Genomic DNA, 21833 nt, shown 5'->3' on the forward strand with positions numbered 1-21833 from the left:
TCTTGAGAGGTTTTGAGGAGGTGGTACTTGCAAAAAGGTAGTTTTAGAAGGTTAATGTGAGCTGGGGGTGGATTAGCAGGACCAGAGGGGGCCAGAGAGATGAGTCTGTCCCCACCCTGTGGGAAGTGAGGGTTTGGGCTGAATGGTGACAGGAGGAGCTGAGGGGAAGGAGACCTGGAGGCTTGGACCTGGCAAGGCCAGGCGGCGTGAACAACCCACCCGTCAGGGTGTTCCAGGGGATCAAAACTTAGGACATTTCAAATAACACTCCTTGTCCTTGTTTCTTCACAAAGGGAATATCCATTCCAGAAAGACTGAAGAAGAAAGAAGGAAACAAAAATCATCTTGTTTTACCTTGATAATTAATGTAGGTTTTGCATCCTATTCCATCAAATCCATGTTTTTGAATGTTTTAAATTTTAAATGTTTTAAAGTTTGCCTTTGAGAAAGATGGCTTTCCTTTATAGGATCACCCCACCAGGGGAGGGAAAATCCCTCATCTCCCGCATCGCCGAGTTCCCGTACCTGGTGGGAGATGGGAGAGGAGCCCAGCTGAGACGGGCAGAGCAGACTGTGTTGGTCTGGTATTTAGCTGGGGTTTACTGAGGACCTGTGCTGTTGGGGTGCTGTGTGTGATTTGCTGGGGCACAGTGGAACTTGGTCTCGGCCTGCAGCAGGCAAACATTGGACCTTTAGATCAGGGTTGGCTGGGAGATGACAGGCTTAGGTGTTCACACTGACTTTAAGAAGTGTTTCCCACCCTCGATGCACCTTTGGGTCCCCTGGGAACTTTTTAACAATACCAGTGTCTGAATCTCCAGCTTCTGTTTTGGGGTGTGGCCTTCCTCCAACTCCCCACATGGTGCTAGGATGTCACCAGGGCTGGGATCTAGGAAGGAGGGTGAGGGGAGCACATGCAGTTGAGCTGAAGAACTAGTGGGAGAGGTGACAGTCTGCCAGGGTTTTGGTTTTGCATTTTGGAATTTAAGTCTTGGCATCAATAAGAGGAAACATAATGATGACTAAGAGAGCACTTTAAGAGAGCTGGATCGTGACCAGGCAAGGAGGTGACTTAAAGTTTGAGTTAAAAACAGAACTGAGGGCTGGGGTTGTGGCTCAGAGATAGAGCACTTGCCTAGCATGCGTGAGGCACTGGGTTCGATCCTCAGCACCACATAAAAATAAAATAAAGATATTGTGTCCACCTATAACCAAAAAACAACAACAACAACATCCAGAGAACCGAATTAAGACATGAAAACAGTAATAGATGGAAAATCTCATGGATGCAGCTTTGCGTGTGTGGAAGAGAAGCTGGTCAGAAAGAAAGGGCAAGCCAGGAGCTGTGGCACACGCCCGTAATCTCAGCAACTCAGGAGGCTGAGGCAAGAGGATCACAAGTTGAGGCTAGCCTCAGCAACTCAGCAAGACCCTATCTCAAAAATAAAATCAAAAGAGCTGAGGGATGAAGCTCAGTGGTAGAGTGCCTCCAGGTTCAATCCCCAGTTCTGGAAAAAAGAGAAAAGAAACAAAGGAAAGGGTGATAAGGAGGTACCATGACTCAGGGTGAGGGTGAAGGTGAACCCAAATCAGAAGATGGTTAGGAAATGAAAGTGAACAAGTGGACAGAAGGAAAACGTGCCAGTCATGGGGAGATGACCTGAAGCAACCTATTGCATGAGAATTTGGCTTAAAGAAACAGGAAGATCGGAAGACCTTTGCCTTGTTTTAATACTTATCACATCCCCTTGTGCAGCAATCCAGAAGAAAATCTCTTGGAGGAGACAGTGGTGCAGATTCCTGCAACTCAGTCATGGGGGGACCCAGCAACCCCCATTCTAATCGGTTCCCCTGAGGATGCACCATCTCAAAAACACTGAACCAGAAAGACAGCAGCCAAGGAACAGCTCTAAAGAGTTGCCACAGAGCCAGACACTGGAACAAAAGTATGGCAGATGTCCCTAGGAGCACCGTTGGGGGCTGCAGGAAAAGGGGGTGGCCGGGCAACCCCTGGGACGCAGCCATGGGGAGGAAACAGGGATCAGATCTTCAAGGTGCAAGCCTGGCTCAGGAGAGATGACCAGGCTGGTTTACTCTCAAGATCTGAGTCTTTCTGGAGCCAGAGGAAGGGATCCTGGAATCCCACAGACTGCTCTGTTCTGTCAGCACAGATGTAGGGGGACAAGGCTTTGGTGCTTCTGCGTGTGAGTGACCTTTCCCCCTCAACTTCCACATACTGTGTGATGATATTCTGGAATGGTGGATACCTTCTTCTGTCTCTAGATGACATGTTCCTCTCTCTCCCAGCTGCTATATTTGTTTTCAAGTTCATTCACAGTCAGTTCCAGAAAGTCAGGGATCAGTGTCATAAATCCATCTTGTACGTCTTAGAGCTAAGAAAAGTGAACAGGAAGCGTGGGACCCTGTTATTTGGATTGCTCTCATAAATATGCAGTTTATTATTTTTTTCCTTTTTCTTTTTTTCATTTGGTTTTTTCAGCAGTTAGAGATGGGTTTGAATTTCTTTATCGTTCAGATTCATATATTGAGAGGTGTGTGCCAGCTCCCCGTCTTCAAGGAGTGTAAAAGCCACAACCTGCTCCGGGGACCTTTGCTGATTACCCTCTTCTTCCTCTGTTTACTGTAGCTTCTTCACCCCCAGGAGTTTTGATCCCCGAGGGGTCATTTTTTAATCTCCGGGACCAGCATGAGATCTTGCCACCCACCAGACAGCTCAGTGGGATTGAACTGACCACCTTTTGAGAAAGGCCTGAAGCCAGACATGATTAAAGGGCTTTAAAATAGACTCTTTACGTGGAGTTGGAATTATTTGGCCTGGAGAGAGAGACCTAGGTGACTAAATAAACGGCATCAATAAGAGGAAACATAAAATGCGGTGGCAGGTGTTTCTTTATTGAAGCAACAAGAGCAGGCGGGGTGCTTTTGATTGGTTTTGTGGTTCTTATTCGATTTAGGTAATAGACTCTGGAGAATCTGGTGAAAGTAATGCTCCTCTATAGATGGCTCGATGTGACTTTCCCCCTAGTGTTAGGGGTCCACCAGTTTCCCCAAAACCTAGTTTATAAACGAGGTTTATAAATTTGGAAACAACTGGGAAGGAGACCCGAAGGCCCTCTCCAGACTTGCTCTCTCCACCCCGAGATGGGGCCTTCCCTGCGGGTGTGTGTCTTGAGCTCTGCTGGGTCTCGGGGTTCTGCAAGTGTTGGGGGCATCCTCTCAGCCCACAAGCTCCACAGGTGATTTTAAAATAAACCTGCGTGCGTGCTTCCTGCTTTAGCACTTTGCTCTTCTACACAAAAGTGAGGAGAGCTCCGGGCTCCTCTTCAGGAATCGAGGCTGGGCCTCTCCACCTTCGCTCTAGTGACATTTTGGGCTGGTTAATCGTGTGCTGTGGTGATTGCCCCGTCCAGCAGTGTCCTTGGCCTCTGCCCACTGGATGCCAGAGAACTTTTTACAGCAGCCAAATGTGTCTGCAGGCACATTGCTGAATGGCCCGGGTGGGGGCAGATCCTGCCCCAGTGAGTGCTGCTGCTCTCTGCCTTCGAGTCCTTTTGACTCCCTTACCAAGGGCAGCGCCTCAGCACCAAGGGGACTGTCCTTTTGCCTTCTTTCTCCCTCTGTCACTCTTCTTGCAGCTAACCTGTGCTTCCCCTGGGAGACCCTGGGGCTACCCGAGTAAGACACTCCCCGACCTCAGGTCCCTCCTGATGCCGGGGAAGGTGCCCAAGCTGCCTTGCAGGAGGGCAGGGGGGGGCCTCACCTGGAAGAGGCCCAAGTCCAAGGCCTTGGTGCCAGTACACCCTCCACCGCACGCTCTTCCTTCTGATCCTTCCTGTGGCTGGGTCATTTTGGTCGTTCTGATCTCAGCTTAAATGATGCTCTGCTGTATTTGTCAGCTGTTTTCACCTGGTGCTGTGTCAACCCCACATGTGGGAGGCCATCCTCGCACGTGACTTGAGTTACCTCCCTGGCTGGGTGAGAGGCGCTTAGGCACAGCTGTATCAGAGCTTTCCCCACCCTTCTCCAGGTCCGAGGGCTTGTCTGTGCGGAGGCGTGTCTGGCCACTGCCCCGAAGATCCAATTGTCACCCCTGACCTTGGGATGCTGCCCCCCTTAATCTTCATTGGATGGGATTTTCCCCAGAATTTTTTGTTCCCCAATAAAAGTCCACTCTCTGGCAGGTTCGTTCTCTCTCTCTCTCTCTCTCTCTCTCTCTCTCTCTCTCTCTCTCTCTTGTGCACGCGCGCGCGCTAGCCTCTTCAGTAAACCTCGCTACCGCATTAGGAGGCTGGAGCTAGGAGGAGCCGTCCTGGGGCTGGTTTAAAGGTAATTAGAGTCTTGTCTCTTTAATTCAAAACTCCCTAGCGGTTTCTCACGTCTCGAACCTTCTTTCATGAAGCCAGCGCGGGTCGCGGGCTAAACCCACACTCAGTGGCTCTTGTCCCATGGGTGTCTGTGGGTGGCCAGGGGCTCCGCTGTGCTCAGGGTGTTTGCTGCAGGCCGCAGGCCGGGCTCGGCTTGGCTGTGTGGCTCTCCTGTGCACCGAGCTCTTTCGTGCCTGTTGTTTTCATGGTGATGGCCTGAGAGGTAAAGCCAGCCTGGCACGTGCATTTCAGAAAATCTCCTGATGGCTGCTGGCCACAGCAAATCCCATGTCAAAGTCAGCAGGAAGGAAGAATGTGTCACCCTCTACTGGCTACAGCAAGCGTGTGGCTGTCAACACTTCTACAGGGGAGTGGGGAACCGGGGCCACCAGCCTCCCTCATGCCCACGCTAAAGCAGCTTCCTGGCACTCAAGGTTGAATCAATTGTTATTTGTCTACTGTTACAGGGACACTGGCAGGAATTTTTTCCTGCCTCGTTCAGTGCTAAGTCTGGGTCCCACCTGGCCCAGGGTGGTTTCATTAAATCTTTGATGCATGAATGAGCACTGGGTGAGTAGTCCTGGGGAATCGGGGAGGAGGGCTGGAGCTGGGTCTTGATAGTTCTAATAGCGAACACCCCTGGGCGCTGGGGCTGGGCATCGTGTGCAGTGTGTGGCAGGAGTAGAACCCCAGAGCCATCGCACTGTGTGGACCTCTGCAGGGGAGGGGCCGGACGTTCCAGCGGGAGCCATAGAGCCCAGGAGCAGCATGTCTTTAGCCTTTAGCGGAGTAGAGAGAGGCCAGGGTGGCTGGAGCGAAGGAGCTTGTGCAGCTGGATAAACGACAGGAGAGCCCGAGGCTGGCGCTGCATGCTCCACGTCTCTGGAGGAGCCGTCTGGTCAGAGGTGTGGGGTGATGCTCCTGGGCTGTGCCACACACAACCTGAGCAACCATTCTGGCAACCTAGCAGGTCACGAGGGATCTTGTGTGAAACGTCACATTGTCCAGATGCTTGTCCTCAAAGTCCTCTGAATTGCTTTGGAAGACTGGATGCCTTTAGCCGAGGGGTGCATGAGTTAGAAAATAAGCAGAAAAGTTTCTGGAGGTCCCTTTGTTTTGAGGCACGTGTAGAAACTTGGGAAATACCTGCGGGAAGGGCAGGTCTGGGTGCCGCAGGCCCCGAGGCTGGGCTGCCTTTGGGAGCGTGGTTATAGGAAACCTCGGAACACTGGCTTGGAGTTGGCTCAGGGCCACACCAGACATCACCCACTGTCTGCAGACCTTATGGCCACTCCCCACCCACCTGAATGCCCCAGATCCCTCCTGGACCCAGAGCTCCCGTGCTCTGGCCTTTACCCAGACTGGGCAGACTCTCTTCGTAGGTCAGTCAAAGTGGCTGTGATGGAGCGGGGAGCCCTGCCCTTGAAGGAAGGAGACCTGGGTTCTAGCACAGCCAGGGGCCATGGCCTCTGAAGCCCACTTCTCTGGCTTCAATCACTTCTTTCACAAAATGAGCATAAGACGACGCTGCCCTGCCTCCCTCTTGCGAGATTTGTATGAGAAACAGAGAAGATGACGGTGAAGGCTCTTATAAGACTTTAAAAGTATTATTAATAGGTACTAATTTGCCTTCTCACCCCTAGAACAAAATAAAGAAAACATTGAGAACGTATTTCGTGCTAAGCCCTGTGTGAGATAGGGTTTTATTTCAGTCTTATTGGAACTGCCTTGGGGTTATTGTGAGGATGGGGAGCCAAAGGTCAGAGAGGTCAAGTGACTTGCTCTGGGTCACACAGCCTGCAGCATGCAGGGCAAGACTGATGTCACCCACGGGACTGCAAAGCCTGACCTCCTCCTTGTACTCACTCCTCCACCAGCAGCTCATTCTGTCCTTGGTGGCTTCTTCCCCTGTGCCCTGGTCCTGGGTGCTGGTGAAAAGTAGAGAAACAAAGCCAAGGCCCCCATCCCTTGGAGCTCACTTCTGGGTGGGGAAACAGAAAAATGAGTAAGCAAGAAAAGGAGGAGAGAAGGGGAAATGAAGAAAACTCTGTTCTGGGCCTGAGGACAGGTGAGCTGCCGAGCGAGCGGTGTGGCCGAAGGTCCGAGGGAGACGGACCTGAGTGAGAGAAGGAGCCTGAAGGTGCTTCTCCCACCTGCTCCTGGGGAACCCAGGCCCCGGGCAGCGTCCTTAGGTTGGAGAAGGCTGGATGCCTCCCTCTGCCCTGCTCTTTCGTGCCCCCAGCTCCTTGGAGACTTTTCCAAAACCTCTAAGTACATCTTAACGGAGAGAGACTCCAGCGGGCTTCCCCCAGCTCCCCAGCGCAGAGCCCCGCAGGCCTCCCGGCAGCCCACACGGACACTGATACCCCGTGCACCCAGCGACGGTCTCCCTCTGCTTCTGGCACATTCTGGAACCTCAGGCCAGGAAGACGGGGGCCACTTCAGCAGGCCACTTCTACTTAGAGCTGCATTTCCCGGGGTGGGGGTGGGGCTGTTAGAAATGTTGAGCTGTTTCCAGGGAAGATCCTACCAGGGGTTCCTGGGGGACGCTCTCAGCTTGCCTGCTGCGCTGGGGCACTGCGAACGCTTCATCAGGCTGTTGTGAGCTAAATGAAGCTCTAGTCTGGAAGCTTACCCACTTGGGAGGTTCATTCATCTTATTCATTATTTTTTAAATGATTTTTTTTAAAAAGAATAATTCTTTGAAATAAGTTATTTCTAGAAACTAACTGTAGGATTAAGATATTTTTGTTTTGCTTTTCTGGGAATCCAGCTGAGGCCCCGGGCATGCCAGGCAAGCGCTCTACCGTTGAGCTCCACCCTGGCCCAGGAAAGCTATTTCTACATGAGACCCCAGGGACTGGGCAGCTGTCACACAGAGCCTTGTCATGCTGCACAGCCTAAAGGGGACCCTGGGTGAGCAAAAGTGACTTCAGTGGTGCTCCAGAGCAGTGTTCTCAGTTTGGTGCCTCTGAGGACCTCTCTGGGATCTCAGTCTGGTGTGGGCCTCAGGGTGCAGCGCCTAACAAATTCCTGGTGTTGCTGCTGTGCGGGTCTAAGGGACACAGGGGGCAGTGAGGGGCCCAGAGGGGCCTGCCTTCTCGTCCTCTGGTCTCCTGGTGCATGTGCAGAATGCTCACAGGTGGAGCCTTGTCACAAGTGTCTTTAATGATTCCAAAGCGGGGGAGGCTTCCTGGCTGGCCCTCCGGAGTGTGTGTGTATACCCATCCTGCGTTCCAGAGACCCCATCTTGAATGCCAGTGCCTCAGGAAGCTGTGCTCGGCACTGCCCTGACTGATCCCCCGGCCACGCAGACCTCTCCGCTCCCCGTGTGCTTTCCATTTCCCTTATGCTCTCGGCAGATTGCAGACTGTCCTCCTTTCTGCTCTCCTGGCCTGTGTGGTTGACAGAGCCTCTTTCCTCTTTGCTTTCAAGATAGGCTGGGGTAGGAGAAGCTTGGGGGGGTATTAAGAAAGAGTCCCAAGCAGCAGAAGCTGGGTCCTGGGGAGGCCATGGGGGATGGCAGGTTGTGTTTCCTGATGCCTTCTGCTCTCCTGGCCTGATGCGTCTCAGTGTGGTGTCACCACCCCAGGTCAGTCCAGTCTGACATCTCATGACTTCCTGGGTACCTGGTGCTAGATGGGCCAGGATGGACTTGGCGACGCACAGGGAGGGGACACTGGTGTCCACCTTCCCAGGTGCCCCATCTGGTGTAGGAAACTGGTCTGTCGGCAGACAGTGAGGGACCCCATGTGGGGTGGAGGGGTGCCTTTGGTGCCGACGGGGAAGTGTTAAGAGTGGACAGGAGGCCTGAGCAGTCCTCTCCTGCCAGGGGCAGCTGTGGCTGGGGTGGGTCAGGAGGTGAACTAGTGAAGGCAGGAGGCAGCCCTGGAGGGAGAAGACCTGAGTTCTGAAAAGAAGCCCCCTTACCCTGGGGTGAGAGCACTGGAAAATTAATCCGGACCGGTGGAGCTCAAGGCCCAATTTGGAGAAAATCCGTTTGTCACGGTGATGCGAGAGGTCCATTTTGGATTCTCACTAGGGTTTACGTTTTCCCTGGGGGCCGGTTTTGCCCCATGGATCTCTAGTTCATAAACTATAGTGAGCGTCAGTGCGCACAGTGTGTTTAAGAGGGACCACAGCTCCCTGCTTCCCCATCGTCAGGTCTTTCCCCAGGGCCACACCTGCCTGGCGCTGGGCCTTCTCCTGCCCTGCAGTGGCTTCTGGAGGACAGGGACACTCAAGCTGACTCTGTGTCAAAAGAGTAAAGGTCAGTATTTTAAAGTATATTTTGAGGGATACATTCATTAATGAATCCATTTATAAATAATTATAAATGAATAACATCCATTTATAAATTTTAACTGCTTAAATGTGACGGTCCCCGCCATGTGAAGAAGCTGTGGAGAATCTGCAGATGCGCTTCTGAGTTTCCAGTTAAAATGTCTGCAGCTCACGCCAAAGCACTTGAGGGCTGATATTTTCCTGACAATTTTTAGTTTTAAAAATGTCTAATGTTCTTTCCGGGAAAAGGTAGAGTTATAAATATGTAAATGAGCTGAGTGCTTTCGGGTGGGGTTTTGAACCACAGAATAAGACATGAGCGTGGGAGCGTGGTTTTGAGACCTTGCTTCCTTGCAGTTTCTTTTATAAGATGGAAGAATGTCACCTCAATGTTGGTTGTAAACGGGATGAGGCTCAAGAAGCGTGTGCCCGTGTCTAGGCCACGAATGTCCTGATGCTGAGGTGATGTCCTTGGCAAGGAAACTGAGGCCAGAAGAAGGGGTTCCGTGCCCTTCGCACATCATTTTCACCTGGGAGTGTTTGCACGCCGCCCGCCTTCCAGCTGTACCGCACCTCTGGAGGGTGCCCAGTGTCTTGAGTGACTGTTCTGTGCTGGAGGCCTTCTTCCGTCACCGGGCAGCTCCTCCTGCTCCTGTGAACCTTCCTCCCCCAGCAGACTCTGCTCCCTGGAGTCCCCTGAGGATCTTGGCTTGGTGGCCTCTGCCTATTGGATTCTTGCCCTGAACTTGGGGCTGAGAGCTGGCCTGCAGGACCTTTGCTGAGCCTTCCACCACTTGTTACCTGGCTGGGGACTGCTGGACTTCTGGCAGGCCTCAGAGCCATGACTGTTCATGATACAGAGGGGGGTGGGGAATGGAAAAGAACAGCAGCACCCCTGAGACTCACTGTTCCAGAGGGTTAGTCCTTGGCCCACTGAGTCCACTGCTTTGGGCCTAAAGTGAGCCAGCAAATCATGGCAGTAGGGTGTGGTGGAGGGGAGCTGATCAGGACGTGGTAACAAGGAAGCATAGAGGCTGGGGAAGGGGAACAGGGCCAGAGGAAGATGCCCCCTTCCGGAACATTGCCCCAGCGGCCCCCTCTCCAGGGGGGACTGATTAGGTTACAGCTCTCACAGTCCGATTTGTTTTACTTGCAGACATTTCTGCATTAACACAGGAGCTTTTGGGGACACTTCATATCCCAATCATAACAATCCTTATACATTCTTTGGGTTCTAATCTTGGTGGCAGTAGTTGTCCTCGAGTGCTCTGTTTCTCTTAGGTAGCCACCCTGAGGAGTAACAGCTGTAAACCCTGTGCAGAGCCTGTCCCATTGTTCCCATGGGAAGACTGGCCAAGGCCTGTCAGTAGGGGCAGGATGATCCCAGGTTCAGAGCTCTATCCTCAGCCCAGAGAGTCCTCCCAGACTGGTTGTGGCCAGGGCTGGATTTAGAGGTAGGTCTTTGGCCCCTTTCTAAAGTCCTCAGTTCAAGGGTCTTTCTGGGGTCTCCTGGTTGCACCACAGCCCCTCTGAACTGGGTTTGAGCTCATGGGGGCTGATCCCCAGGGCCTTGGGGACCCACCAGGCAGGGGCCCAGATATATGGGTCCTAGTTGGCTTCTAATTCATATGCAGCTTCTCCCTTGGCTTCCTGGTAAGCCCAGAAGAGGCTCAGCCCTGGTGGCTACTGTACTGGACAGTAAGGAAAAACAGGACACCAGCCTGACCTGGAACCAGCCCTCCATACTTGTGGCACTATGAGCTTGGGGGATGACAGGTTTCAAGGTCATGTGGCCATATAGGAAGGCAGCTTCTGGGCCAGTAGAGGTTCCTGAGACTGGCTTTGAGATCCTACGTGACCTGTGTGATTTACTTCAAGTCACTGGACACACTTGGCAGCTTTTCAGATGACCAGGTGTTTACTATACTGACTGCTCAGACAGTGGGAGCCATCATGGAAGCAGAAGGTTCAGGGGGTGTTGCAGAGGGTATTGAAACCCCCACTTACCCCCCACCGTATGCTGTGAGTGATTGGGTCATTATGTGTTGGAGCCAGCCATCAGTGAATCTTGAGAACTTTTATCTGGTGGCTTATGGACTGGCACTAAGATACCTCACCTAATTACTTATTATTCAGAGGCCCACAGTGAATACCCCTGGGACTCAGCACTGGTGACCACATGCAGCTACTACAGGAACTTTCTGCCTGGTGTGGTGGTGGTGGATCCTCAGGGTGCTACTGATCAGCCCTGATAACACACAAAATCAGAGAGGATGTGGAGTAACCAAGAGACCCCAGAAAATTAACGTCAGAATCAACCTCCCTTCTGTCTACAAAACCATCTTGTTTAAAATGCTAAAATTGACTTCCCCCATTTTCTTTCTGACACCAGAATCCGTTGTGTCTGCTGGGCCAATCCTTTTCCCTTCAGGGCTGGAAATTAAGAAATTCTTCAGCCTTCCCATTCTACTTTTCAGCTGTGTCTGAGAAGCCACACCCACATGGGAGGCATCTCTCTCCCCTGGGCAGGACCTCAGGAATCAGGGTGTGGAGGGTGAGTACAGCTTTAGGGGAGGGTATGGAGCTGGTACCAGGAAAGCAGGAGGACTGGTACCAGGAAGCAGTGAACCGAGGCCAGTGGGCTTGGAGACACTGGAAGAATTGGTACCTGGTCCAGCTGTGGGGGGCCCAGTCAAGACTAAGGGTCAAAGTCAGCAGCAGCCAACACCAGGAGCCAGGCGTGGAGTGGATGTTAAGATCCATATCCAAGATTGCCTTCAGCATGAGGCTATTGGGTCTGCAGTCCCAGCAGCCTATGGGAATGTCAGGGACCAGGACACCTAGGGAAGTCTGCAGGGTGTCAGGGATGGGAACAGACTCTCAAGGCCCAAGGAGCCCTCTGTGCCAGTGGTAGACCTGCAGGCAGGTCCCACCCCCATCCTGTCCATAGCTTCAGTTCCTCAAGAGACATGAGGACTGGTGCTGACTGCTCTCTTGTGCCCTGGTGACAGATGTCTGTGATGCCCAGAAAAAAACCTGAGGCGTACATTTAAGGTAGCACTATGGCAGCTGGGCCAGCCCATGACCTCTTCAGGTCTCCTGTGATGTCCCTGATATCTGTAACTTTCAGGATTACACTCTTCTGCTGGTATCTGGGATTTGTACATCCTTTCTCTAGTGAGTTGGCACAGTACCTAGGGGCATCTCATTAGTGAGGGCTCATTGTTGCCTGAACCAATGGGTGACTGACTGACAGGGGCTGCGGGTCTGGAGCGGTCAGGTGGAGGGCATTGGCCATGGTGTGAAGCAGGAGGGGGAACAGTGGCCCCTCAACCAGCCTTGCAGTCTAGCACCAAGCCTGTGGGCCCCTGAGCCTTCCTGGTCAGGAGCCATGCCATATCTCTGTAGTCAGGGTTGGAGCTCAGCTGGGTTCCTTGGGCACTGGGCAACTCCAGGTTGATCGTGGCTACTGTCCACCCCAGCTCTCCCATCCCTCTTTCCTGAAGACATGTTTTCACCACCATCCTGTTCTCTCCTCCTTGGGGTCTAGATCCTGGCCAACGTCTTCCTCTACCTGTGTGCCATCATCGTGGGCATCATGTCCTACTACATGGCAGACCGCAAGCACCGCAAGGCCTTTCTGGAGGCCCGCCAGTCGCTGGAGGTAAAGATGAACCTGGAGGAGCAGAGCCAGCAGCAGGTGAGGCTCTGGTGGGGTGGCTGGGGCCTGGGAAGAGGGGCCCACAAGAGGAGAGGGGCCAGAGCACCTGGGCTCTGCAGGGCTTGGTGTTCCTTGGAAGAAGTCCGGTTTTGGTTCCTTACTTGAACCATGGGTTGCTTGTCCTCAGAGAGCTGTTTCTGGACCACCAGGAGCTTCTCATTCCCAAATCTCCTCTCCTTGACTTCCCTCTTGCTTTCTGTTTTTGTTCTGTTTCCCTATAATGTAAGACTTTTCTTTTTAAAGAAATGCATTGCCTAGGCAGCTAGCAATGACTCTGTGCCATTGTTTTCTCAGGTGAAAAGCTTTGTTGGGTGTATTTTGGATTCTTTTTCTCCCTGGGCAGTTGTTTGTGTTATGCCTTTCTTGCCCTTCCCCTACTCTAGCCTGTTCAAATGCAGATTTGCACTGTGCACTGGCTGATGTGCTCAGAGAGGAGCTGGGGCCTCTGCTGGGCAAGTGCATTTGGGCCCATCCCACGACCTCAGACTAGTGGTTGCATTGTGTTATCAGCTCTTGTGTTCTTGCAATAGAAAATTTTAAGCAAGACATGAGGAGGCATAGAAAAAATATAGTAAAGTTTATTAGAGTATAAGAGGGAAAGTAGTTTTTTCTCAAAAGAGGAGAGTGACAACTCCCTTCTTTGTGGCCCAGTGTTTACTGCAGTTAAGGGGGAGTTTTTGGAGAATCCACTCCTAGCTCTTGTTGACAGTTGGATGGGATCATATTTCTAAATCCCTACTGCATATGTTATTAACCATAAGAGCCTAAGTGAACCCCACAGAGGTGAGAAAATGTATAATTACAATAAGATTAAATAACATGTCAAGGATCTAAAGGCAACTTTTGGTCACCTTGGTCCATACTGGCCAATTTTATTTGGAATTTGTTTTCACAGACCTTGAGGCTGTTGAGCTGTCCAGCCGCTGGTCAGATTAATCTTTCTTTCTCCTACTTGAGGAGAAGCCTTGGGTGCTGGTGCTGTTGGGTATGGGGCTATTATCTTAAGTCAAAGCGGGGCCATGATGACTTTGTGAAAGCTGTCTCTTTAAAAACACGTTGTGAGTTAGCATGGAGACCCCATCTGTAGAGTTCCATGTTCCCACGGCTCATGTCTACCTATTACCCATCTACCTCAGCTCCCTCCCCCAGGGAGCCACTTCCCACTTACTTCCATTCCAAGTCACTTATGAGGAAGGAAAACCAGCTCAGTCCCTGGGGACCCCAATGTTTACCTTTTTCCATCTGGAGAAGGGCCTGGCTTTCCCTGTTCTTTGTTTACTGGCTTTGCTCCAGCCTAATCCATGACAGGATGGTGCTGTTGGTTCTCATGTGACTCACTCAGCCTTTTAAATGGGTTTTGGTCTGGATTCATCTCAAATGCTTTTAAAAGGTCTCCAGAGATCACGTTCACCAATTTCCTGTTATCCATAGTTTTTATCTCCCTTTCTTGAAACTCTATGGTTCTGTGCTCTGGGAACCATGTCATTTTATGATCAGGAGGTTCTGTGCGCTCTGGATTTACTGAAATTTGTTTTCCTAGTTCCTGCCACTAAGGCAGATGGGGCTTTAATTTGGAGGGACCACACTGGAACCCCATCATTGGGCCTCACTCACATTCTTTAGACAGTGGTATTTGAAGGCACACATGAAATCATTTAGCTGAAGGGATGCAACATTCCTCTGGACGTTTTTTCTTTACTTACTAATGAAGTCTTAAAACTTCTGAGCTGGTCTTAGAGTCATCTGTTTCAGAGGGAAATTTCCCTTACCTCTGTTGTGACAAAAGTCCATGATTGTAGCCCATCATATTTGTCCCCTTTCCCTAAACCTTGAACCCTGGCTGGGGCTCCTGAGAACTTACCATGGCTGAGTGTATTTAAAAAATACTCCTTTAAGGGCTGTGGTTGTGGCTCAGTGGAGCACTTGCCTGGCAACGTGTGAGGCACTGGGTTCAAACCTCAGCACCACATGCACCGCATAAAAATAAACAAATAAATAAAATAAAGGTGTTATGTTCATCTAAAAAAAAAATACTCCTGGGGCTGGGGTTGTAGCTCAGTGGCAGAACACTTGCCTCACACATGTAAGGCACTGGGTTCAATCCTCAGCACCACATAAAAATAAATATAGAAAGTAAAGATATTGTGCCCATATATAACTAAAAAAATATTTTAAAAAACTACTCCTTTAGGGCTGGCGATGTAACTCAGTCATATGTAGCATGTTCAAGGTTCTGAGTTCAATCTCTGTACTGCAAAACAAACAAAAACCTTTACTGGTTTTATAAAAACCCTGTATGTATCTGATCTCTTATACCTTGGTGGTATCCCTCTGGGTTCTGTACTTTTTTTTTTAAGTTGTTGATAGACCTTTATTTAATTTATTTATATGTATGTGGTGCTGAGAATGGAACCCAGTGCCTCACACATGCTAGGCAAGTGCTCTACCACTGAGCCACAACCCTAACCCCCCAGTCCTTTATTTTTTAAAATTATCTTTATTTTATTTTAAATTTATTTTTATGTGGTGCTGAGAATTGAACCCAGAGCCTCACACATGCCAAGCAAGTGTGCTACTGCTGAGCCCCAGCCCCAGCCCTTGTACATTTTTTTTTTTAAATGGATGGTCACCATTTAGCGAGGCCAGGGAATTCTTTGACCCTATCAGTGCCCCACTTTCCTCATCTGCAAAGTGGAAGCATTGACATTTGTCTTGCAGAGTTTTTTGAGGGTCATATGAGAAGCATGGGCAGAGCCTGGCACAGTTCAGGGGCTCACACAGCTGCATTCTAATACCCAGGACTACATGCTTCCCTGGGCAGGGTCAGCTCAGGGAGCCTAGGGAATGGCATCGTGTGCCCTAGAACTCTGGATCCCTGTGAAGCAGCCTTAGGTGCTGGCAGCCTGCACTGGCCATGCTGGCCCTCCTCCACTGTGATGCTGTACACCAGCAGAGCAGACACTGGTCTCATGACTGAGAGGTCAAAGTGAGGCAGAAGGGAGAGGCGGAGGCACCAGAACATGTCCCAGGCCTTGCCAGGCACAGCAGGTGCCTCTAAGTGTCCAACAAGTGGAATGAATTTGTCCATTCAGGCTTTACTCAGAGTGGGATCTTGGGCTGGTTCCTCGGCCTCTCTAGGACTCAGCTTCTCCGTACATAAAGCCTTCTTTAAGAGACTATTGCAAGGACAAGGTGGGCTCTGTGTGGGGTTGCTCAGCTTTGTTACCAATGGGAGAGTTGGGATCCTGCTCCTGGGCCTTGAGTTTCAGTGTGCTCCTGTTTTCCTTAGGACTTTTGTGACTGTGGCCACAAGAGGGATCTCCCTGTCATTTTACTTTCTTTCAATGTCCTTGACAGGTTTTTAGTATCCTGGTAATGCCAGACCCTTGAAGTAAATTGAGTGTGCTTTCCCTTTGATCCCTGGAAGAGTTCAAGGGTGATCTGGGTTATGCCTTAAGCGTTTAGAAGAATTCATTAGTGAAGTCCCCTGGAGCCCTGTGTAGTGGCACGTGCTGTAAGAGGCTGAGGCAGGAGGATTGCAAGTTCAAAGCCAGCCTCAGCAAAACCAAGGTGCTAAGCAATTCAGTGAGACCCTGTCCCTAAATAAAATACAAAATAGGGCTGGAGATGTGGCTCAGTGGTCGAGTGCCCCTGAGTTCAGTCCCTGGTACCAAAAAAAAAAAGTGAAGTCCCCTGGGTCTGGAGTGTGACAAGAGGCAATTTTTGTCATAGATGAAAGCTGTTTCAGAGTTTGTGTTCTTTTTGAGTAACTTTTGAGGTTCTGTTTTCTCTAGAAATTTGTACAGCTCATCTAAATTTCAAGAATTTGTCACAACATTCACAATACTTTACTGTCTATAAGATTTGTAGTAATGTTCCTTTTTTTGTTACTCAGTTTTTAACTGCCTTCAGTTTTTAACTTTTTCGTCATGTATTTTGCTAAGGTTTATTAATGTTTCAGCCTCTTTGGTGAACAACCTTACATCTTTGCTGCTTCTTTCTTTGTACATTTTTTACTATAATTCTCTAATTTATGCTTTTCTGTGTGTGGTACTGGTGCTTGAACCCAGGAGTGCTTTACTACCGAGCTGTATCTCCAGCACTTTTTATTTTTATTTAAGATAGGGTCTTGCTGAGTTGCTGGGACTGGCTTTGAATTTGTGATCCTCCTGCCTCAGTTTTCCTGAGTTTCTGGATTATAGGCATAATCCCACACTGCCATAATTTATGCTGTTAGCTTTTTCATTTTTTTTGGCTTTACTTAGTGTCCTTTTAACTTCTTGAGATGGAACTTAGATAAGTAATTTTTAGCCTTTCTTTTCTAAAATGTGCATTTAATGCTAGACATTTTCCTCATTACTTGCTTTAGCCTGCAGTACAAATTTTGATATTGTATTTTGTTTAGTTCAAAATATCTTTTGTTCTTTTTAGATATATATGGCAGTAGAGTGTATTTTGAGTTATTATAAGTACATGGAGTATAGCTTATTCTAATTAGGATTCTCTTCTTGTGGTTGTATATGATATGGAGTTTCATTGGTCGTGTATTCATATATGAACATAGGAGAGTTACATCAGAGTTACATGTGATTCATTCTGCTGTCTTTTGTATTCTCATCAACCCCACCCCCTGCCCCGACTCCAGCACCTTGTGCATGCAAGGCAAGCACTCTACCAACTGAGCTATATCCCCACCCCTCCCTCCATTTCCCTGTGTCTAATCCAATCAACTTCTATTGTCCCCTACCCCTTTATTGTGTTGTAGCATCCACATATTAGAGAGAACTTTTGGCCTTTGGTTTTTTGGGATATGCTTATTTCACTTAGCATGATAGTTTCTAGTTCTATCCATTTAACCACAAATGCTATCATTTTATTCTTCTTTATGGCTGAGTGATATTCCATTGTGTATATATACCACAGTTTATTTATCTATTCATCTGTTGAAGGGCACCTAGTTTGGTTCTATAGCTTAGCTATTGTGAATTGAGCTGCTATAAACATTAATATGGCTGTGTCACCATAGTATGCTAATTTTAAGTCCTTTGGGGCAAATGGTAGTTCCATTCCAAGTTTTCTGAGGAATCTCCATACTGCTTTCCAGAATGGTTGCACCAATTTGCAGACCCACCAGCAATGAATGAGTGTACCTTTTCCCCCACATCCTCACCAACATTTATTGTTACTTGTATTATTGATAATTGCCATTCTGACTGGAATGAGATGGAATATCAGTGTAGTTTTAATTTGCATTTCTCTGTTAGAGATGTTGAAGATTTTTAACATATTTTTTGACCATTCGTATTTCTTCTGTGAAGTGCCTGTTCAGTTCCTTTGCCCATTTGTTGATTGGATGATGATGATGGTGATTTGTGTTAAGTTTTTTGAGTTCTTTATATTTGCTGGAGATTAAGGCTCTATCCAAGGTGCAGGTGGCAAAGATTTTCTCCCATTCTGTATGCTCTCTCTTCGTATTCTTGATTGTTTCCTTTGCTGTGAAGAAGCTTTTTGGTTTGATACCATTCCATTTATTGAACTCAGAGGCACTCGACCACTGAGCCACATTCCTAGCCCTATTTTGTATCTTATTTAGAGATAGGGTCTCACTGAGTTGCTTAGTGCCTCACTTTTGCTGAGGCTGGCTTTGAACTCGTAATTCTTCGGTCTCCTGAGCTGATGGGATTATAGGCATGCACCACCGCACCCAGCTGGATTCTTTACTTCTTGCACTTTAGGAATCTTATTGAGGAATTTGGTTCCTAAACTGACATGAAGAAGATTGGGCCTGTATTTTCTTATAGTAGGCACAGGGTCTCTGTTCTAATGCTTGGGTCCTTGATCCACTTTGAATTGAGTTTTGTGCAGGTGAGAGATAGGGGTTCAGTTTCATTCTGCTGCATGTGGATTTATAGGTTTTCCAGCACCATTTGTTGAAGAGGCTATCTTTTCTCCAATGTATGTTCATGGTGCTTTGTCTATATGAGGTACTGTATTTGTGTTGGTTTGTTTCTGTATCTTCTATTCTGTCCATTTGTCTTCATGTCCATGGTCTTTTTCTGCCAATACCATGCTGTTTTTATTACTATAACTCTGTGGTATAATTTAAGGTTTGATATTGTGATGCCTCCTTTGCTTTTAAGGATTGCTTTGGCTATTCTGGGCTTCTTATTTTTCCAAATGAATTTCATGACTGCTTTTTTCTATTTCTGTGAAGAGTGTCATTGAAATTTTAATAGGAATTGCATTAATTCTGTATAGCACTTTTGGTAGTATGGCCATTTTAGTTCAAAATATTTTCTAATTTTAATCGAAATATATTTGATCTATGTACTGTTTAAAATTACATTGATTAATTTCTGAACATTTGGGGGTTTAAAATTATGTTTTTGTTATTGTTTTAGCTCAAATCTGTGGTTAGAAAACAGATGTGGTTGATTTTGACGCACTTGAGAAAAAAGTGCATTCTTCAAAATGTTTCTAAATATCTTTGAAAAATGAAATATTGTCAATAAATATCAATTATTTTATATTTCCATCTACCCCAAGTTAATACTCTTTGGTTATAGTACAAAAAATTTGCAACACTTTCATTTCATTTAACAACCCCCTGTGCCCCACTTTCTGGCTATTGTTGTATTTTAATTCAACATATATTTAAAGCTTCACAAGACATTAGGGTAATTTCTTATACTGTTAATACCCATCACTTGCATTCACCTCAGTTGCTCCCCCATCATCATTTCTGTGCCTCATTTTCTTGAAGGGTTCCCTTCAGAGATCTGTTGGCAGCAAATTCCATTTCTTTTTTAAAAAATGTTGATGGAGCTTTATTTTATTCATTTATCTATATGTGGTGCTGAGGATCGAACCCAGTGCCTCACACATGCTAGGCAAGTGTTCTACCACTGAGCCACGATCCCAACCCAGCAAATTCCATTTCTAATAGCCTGGAAATGTATTTATTTTGCCTTCATTTTTGAAAGATACCTTTCTTAGTCCATTTTGTGTTGCCTCAACAGAATATGTGGAACTAGATAATTTATAAAGAACAAAAATTTATTTCTTACCACTCTGGTGTCTGGGCAGTCCTAGAGGAGGGTGCTGGTCTCTGGTCTGGTGAGGGCCTCCCGGCTGCATCTGCACATGGCAGAGGAGGAGCCAGCTGAGGGCCATGTGAGAAGCAGCCTTCCTGGTCTAATACCTCCCCGGTCTCTTGATACCAGCACATTGCCAGCACCTGGATTTTGGAGGGGACATATTCAAACTAAAGCAACATTTTTTTTTTTTTTTTTGCAGATAAAGGAGTTTAGGTTGCTAGTCTTTTACTTGTGGCCCCTTGAGAGTGTTATTCCATGTTCTCCATCCTCGTCATTCCTGTAGAAATGCCACTTGTCAGATGCACTGTTGCTCCTGGTACAGTAATGCTTATTTTTTTCCTCTGATTGCTTCTACAACATTCTCCTAGAATTTAGTTTTTAGCAGTTTCACAGTGATACACCTAGGGATTTTCTTTGTAGTTGCACTGCTTAGTTTTCAAAGAGTTTATTGAATTGATGAATTGAAAATTTTCAGCCAGTATCTTTTTATTGCTTCTGCCCCATTCTTTCCTTTCCTTCTAGGACTCTCAATATCCCTATTTGATATTCTTATCATGTTCCATAAATCATTGTCGGTCTCTCTCTTTCTTCCTTTTTTTACATTTTTAAAAAAATTTTTGTGCTTTCAGATTAAATATTTTTACTGACCTAAATTCCAATTTACTAATCCTTTCTTCCTTGGTGTTGTTGAATCAATCTCATATGCTTTGCTCATTTATTAAGTCCTTAATTTCAATTATTGTGTTTTCTTCAGTTTTAGAATTAATTTTTAGAACTGGACTCTAGTTCTCTGGTTAAGCATTCAATCATCTATTGGAGGGAACTTATTAAACATTTGTTTTAAAGTCCTTGACTGACAGTCATAGTTTCTGAAATACGATGGGCCTGCATTTTCCTATATTTCTTGTCCTGTCTCCTGGCATTTTTATTAGATGGTGGATATCGTATATGGAAATTTCTGAAAGATGCTGACAGCATGTCTTTTCAGGGAGCTTTTTCCAAAGCAGATGGCCAGCGTACGAGCCGGTCACATTGATCCAGGGCGGGTTGAGATGATTTGAGGCTGGACTGGTCTGGGAGCTGCCCTACTACCATTCTATGCTTACTCTTAGGAAATAGCCTTTCAGAGATCTTATTAAAAGGCTGGCCCCTCTCCTGGGGCAGCTCCCAGCATGTGCGGCTGCTAAAACTGCCCTGTGCCTGTAGCCTCGTGGCTGTCACTATCTGCTTGGCTTCGTAGTCTCTTACCCCAAGCTCATGCTCAAAGGAATAGAGTGCAGAAAGCCAGGCTCACTGTTCTGTGGTTCTCTTTTTTCTGGCATCTTAGATCTTGCAGTCTAGCTGCCTGGGAATCTCTTTGCATTAGTCCTGATTTTCCAGCCCGTGGGAAGATCTCACCATTTGCTCTCTGTTCAGCCTCTCAATGCCTGGTCTCAAGGGAAGGGGGTTAGATACACCCAGTTCACCTAAATGTGTTCCTATTCCCTCTGAGATTTTGGTCCCTTGAGTCCTGGTCCCCTCAGTTGTTTCCTAGTGCTGTTGAAGACCTAGGGTGTTTTTTGTTTTGTTTTGTTTTGTTTTTGTATTTTATCCAGATTTTGTAGTTGTTCTTGGATGAAGTGTTCAGTCTCATATAAGCTCCTCTGTTATACCAAGAATCAAAAGATATTATTTTAAAATTATTAAAAATGTACAAGGTAAAACATTATAAAGGTATGAAAAAGAGTATATCAGGAAAAAGTAAACCATCCCCTCCTACTTCCCCTAGCCTTCCATCCACCAGGCAATATTATTATTATTTTTTTTGTATTAGAGGTAATTATATGTATTATCCAGCTATTCTATTTACTTCCAAATGTGTGTATGTAGAACGCACTTGTACATGCACACGCAATGGTAGCCTATCACTCTTGGCACTGGATCTCTTTACTGTCTCAGAGAGCATTCTAAGTCCATATTACTTTGTCCTTCTTAATGACTAGGTCACATTCCATTCTATAGATATAAAGTAATTCATTTCTCTGAGATCATCTAGGAAGACATTTAGGTTATTTCCAACCTTTTGCTACTGCAGACATCACTGTAATGTCCTTACTAGGGACACCATGCCATGCTTGTTCAAGTACGTTTGAGGAATAGGAACATAGGAAAGGAACTGCTGAATCACTGGGCTTGTGCATTTACAAAGCCATTTATAAAAATTGTGGTAAAACACACATAGTATAAAATTTGCCATTTTAACCATTTTTAAGTGAACAATTCTGGGGCATTAAGTACATTCACAGTGTTGTGCGGACGTCAACCCTGTCCATTTCCAGAACTTCTTCATCATCCCAAACTGCCTGT

The 21833-nt window shown here is 47.4% G+C and overlaps 1 protein-coding gene across 5 annotated transcripts in view; it reads left to right on the forward strand.

The window, feature by feature from the left end:
• Adcy3 (adenylate cyclase 3) overlaps positions 1–21833 on the forward strand; it is an 84440-nt gene that overhangs the window by 26802 nt on the left and 35805 nt on the right. For all 5 annotated transcript variants that reach the window (XM_048804723.1, XM_048804724.1, XM_048804725.1 and 2 more), the window contains one exon: positions 12220–12369. In XM_048804723.1, coding sequence (XP_048660680.1) covers positions 12220–12369 — 150 coding nt within the window. The remainder of the gene's footprint in view (positions 1–12219; positions 12370–21833) is intronic.

The sequence above is a fragment of the Marmota marmota genome, unplaced genomic scaffold (genome assembly GCF_001458135.2).
Source record: "Marmota marmota marmota unplaced genomic scaffold, marMar, whole genome shotgun sequence".
Lineage (NCBI taxonomy): Eukaryota > Metazoa > Chordata > Mammalia > Rodentia > Sciuridae > Marmota > Marmota marmota.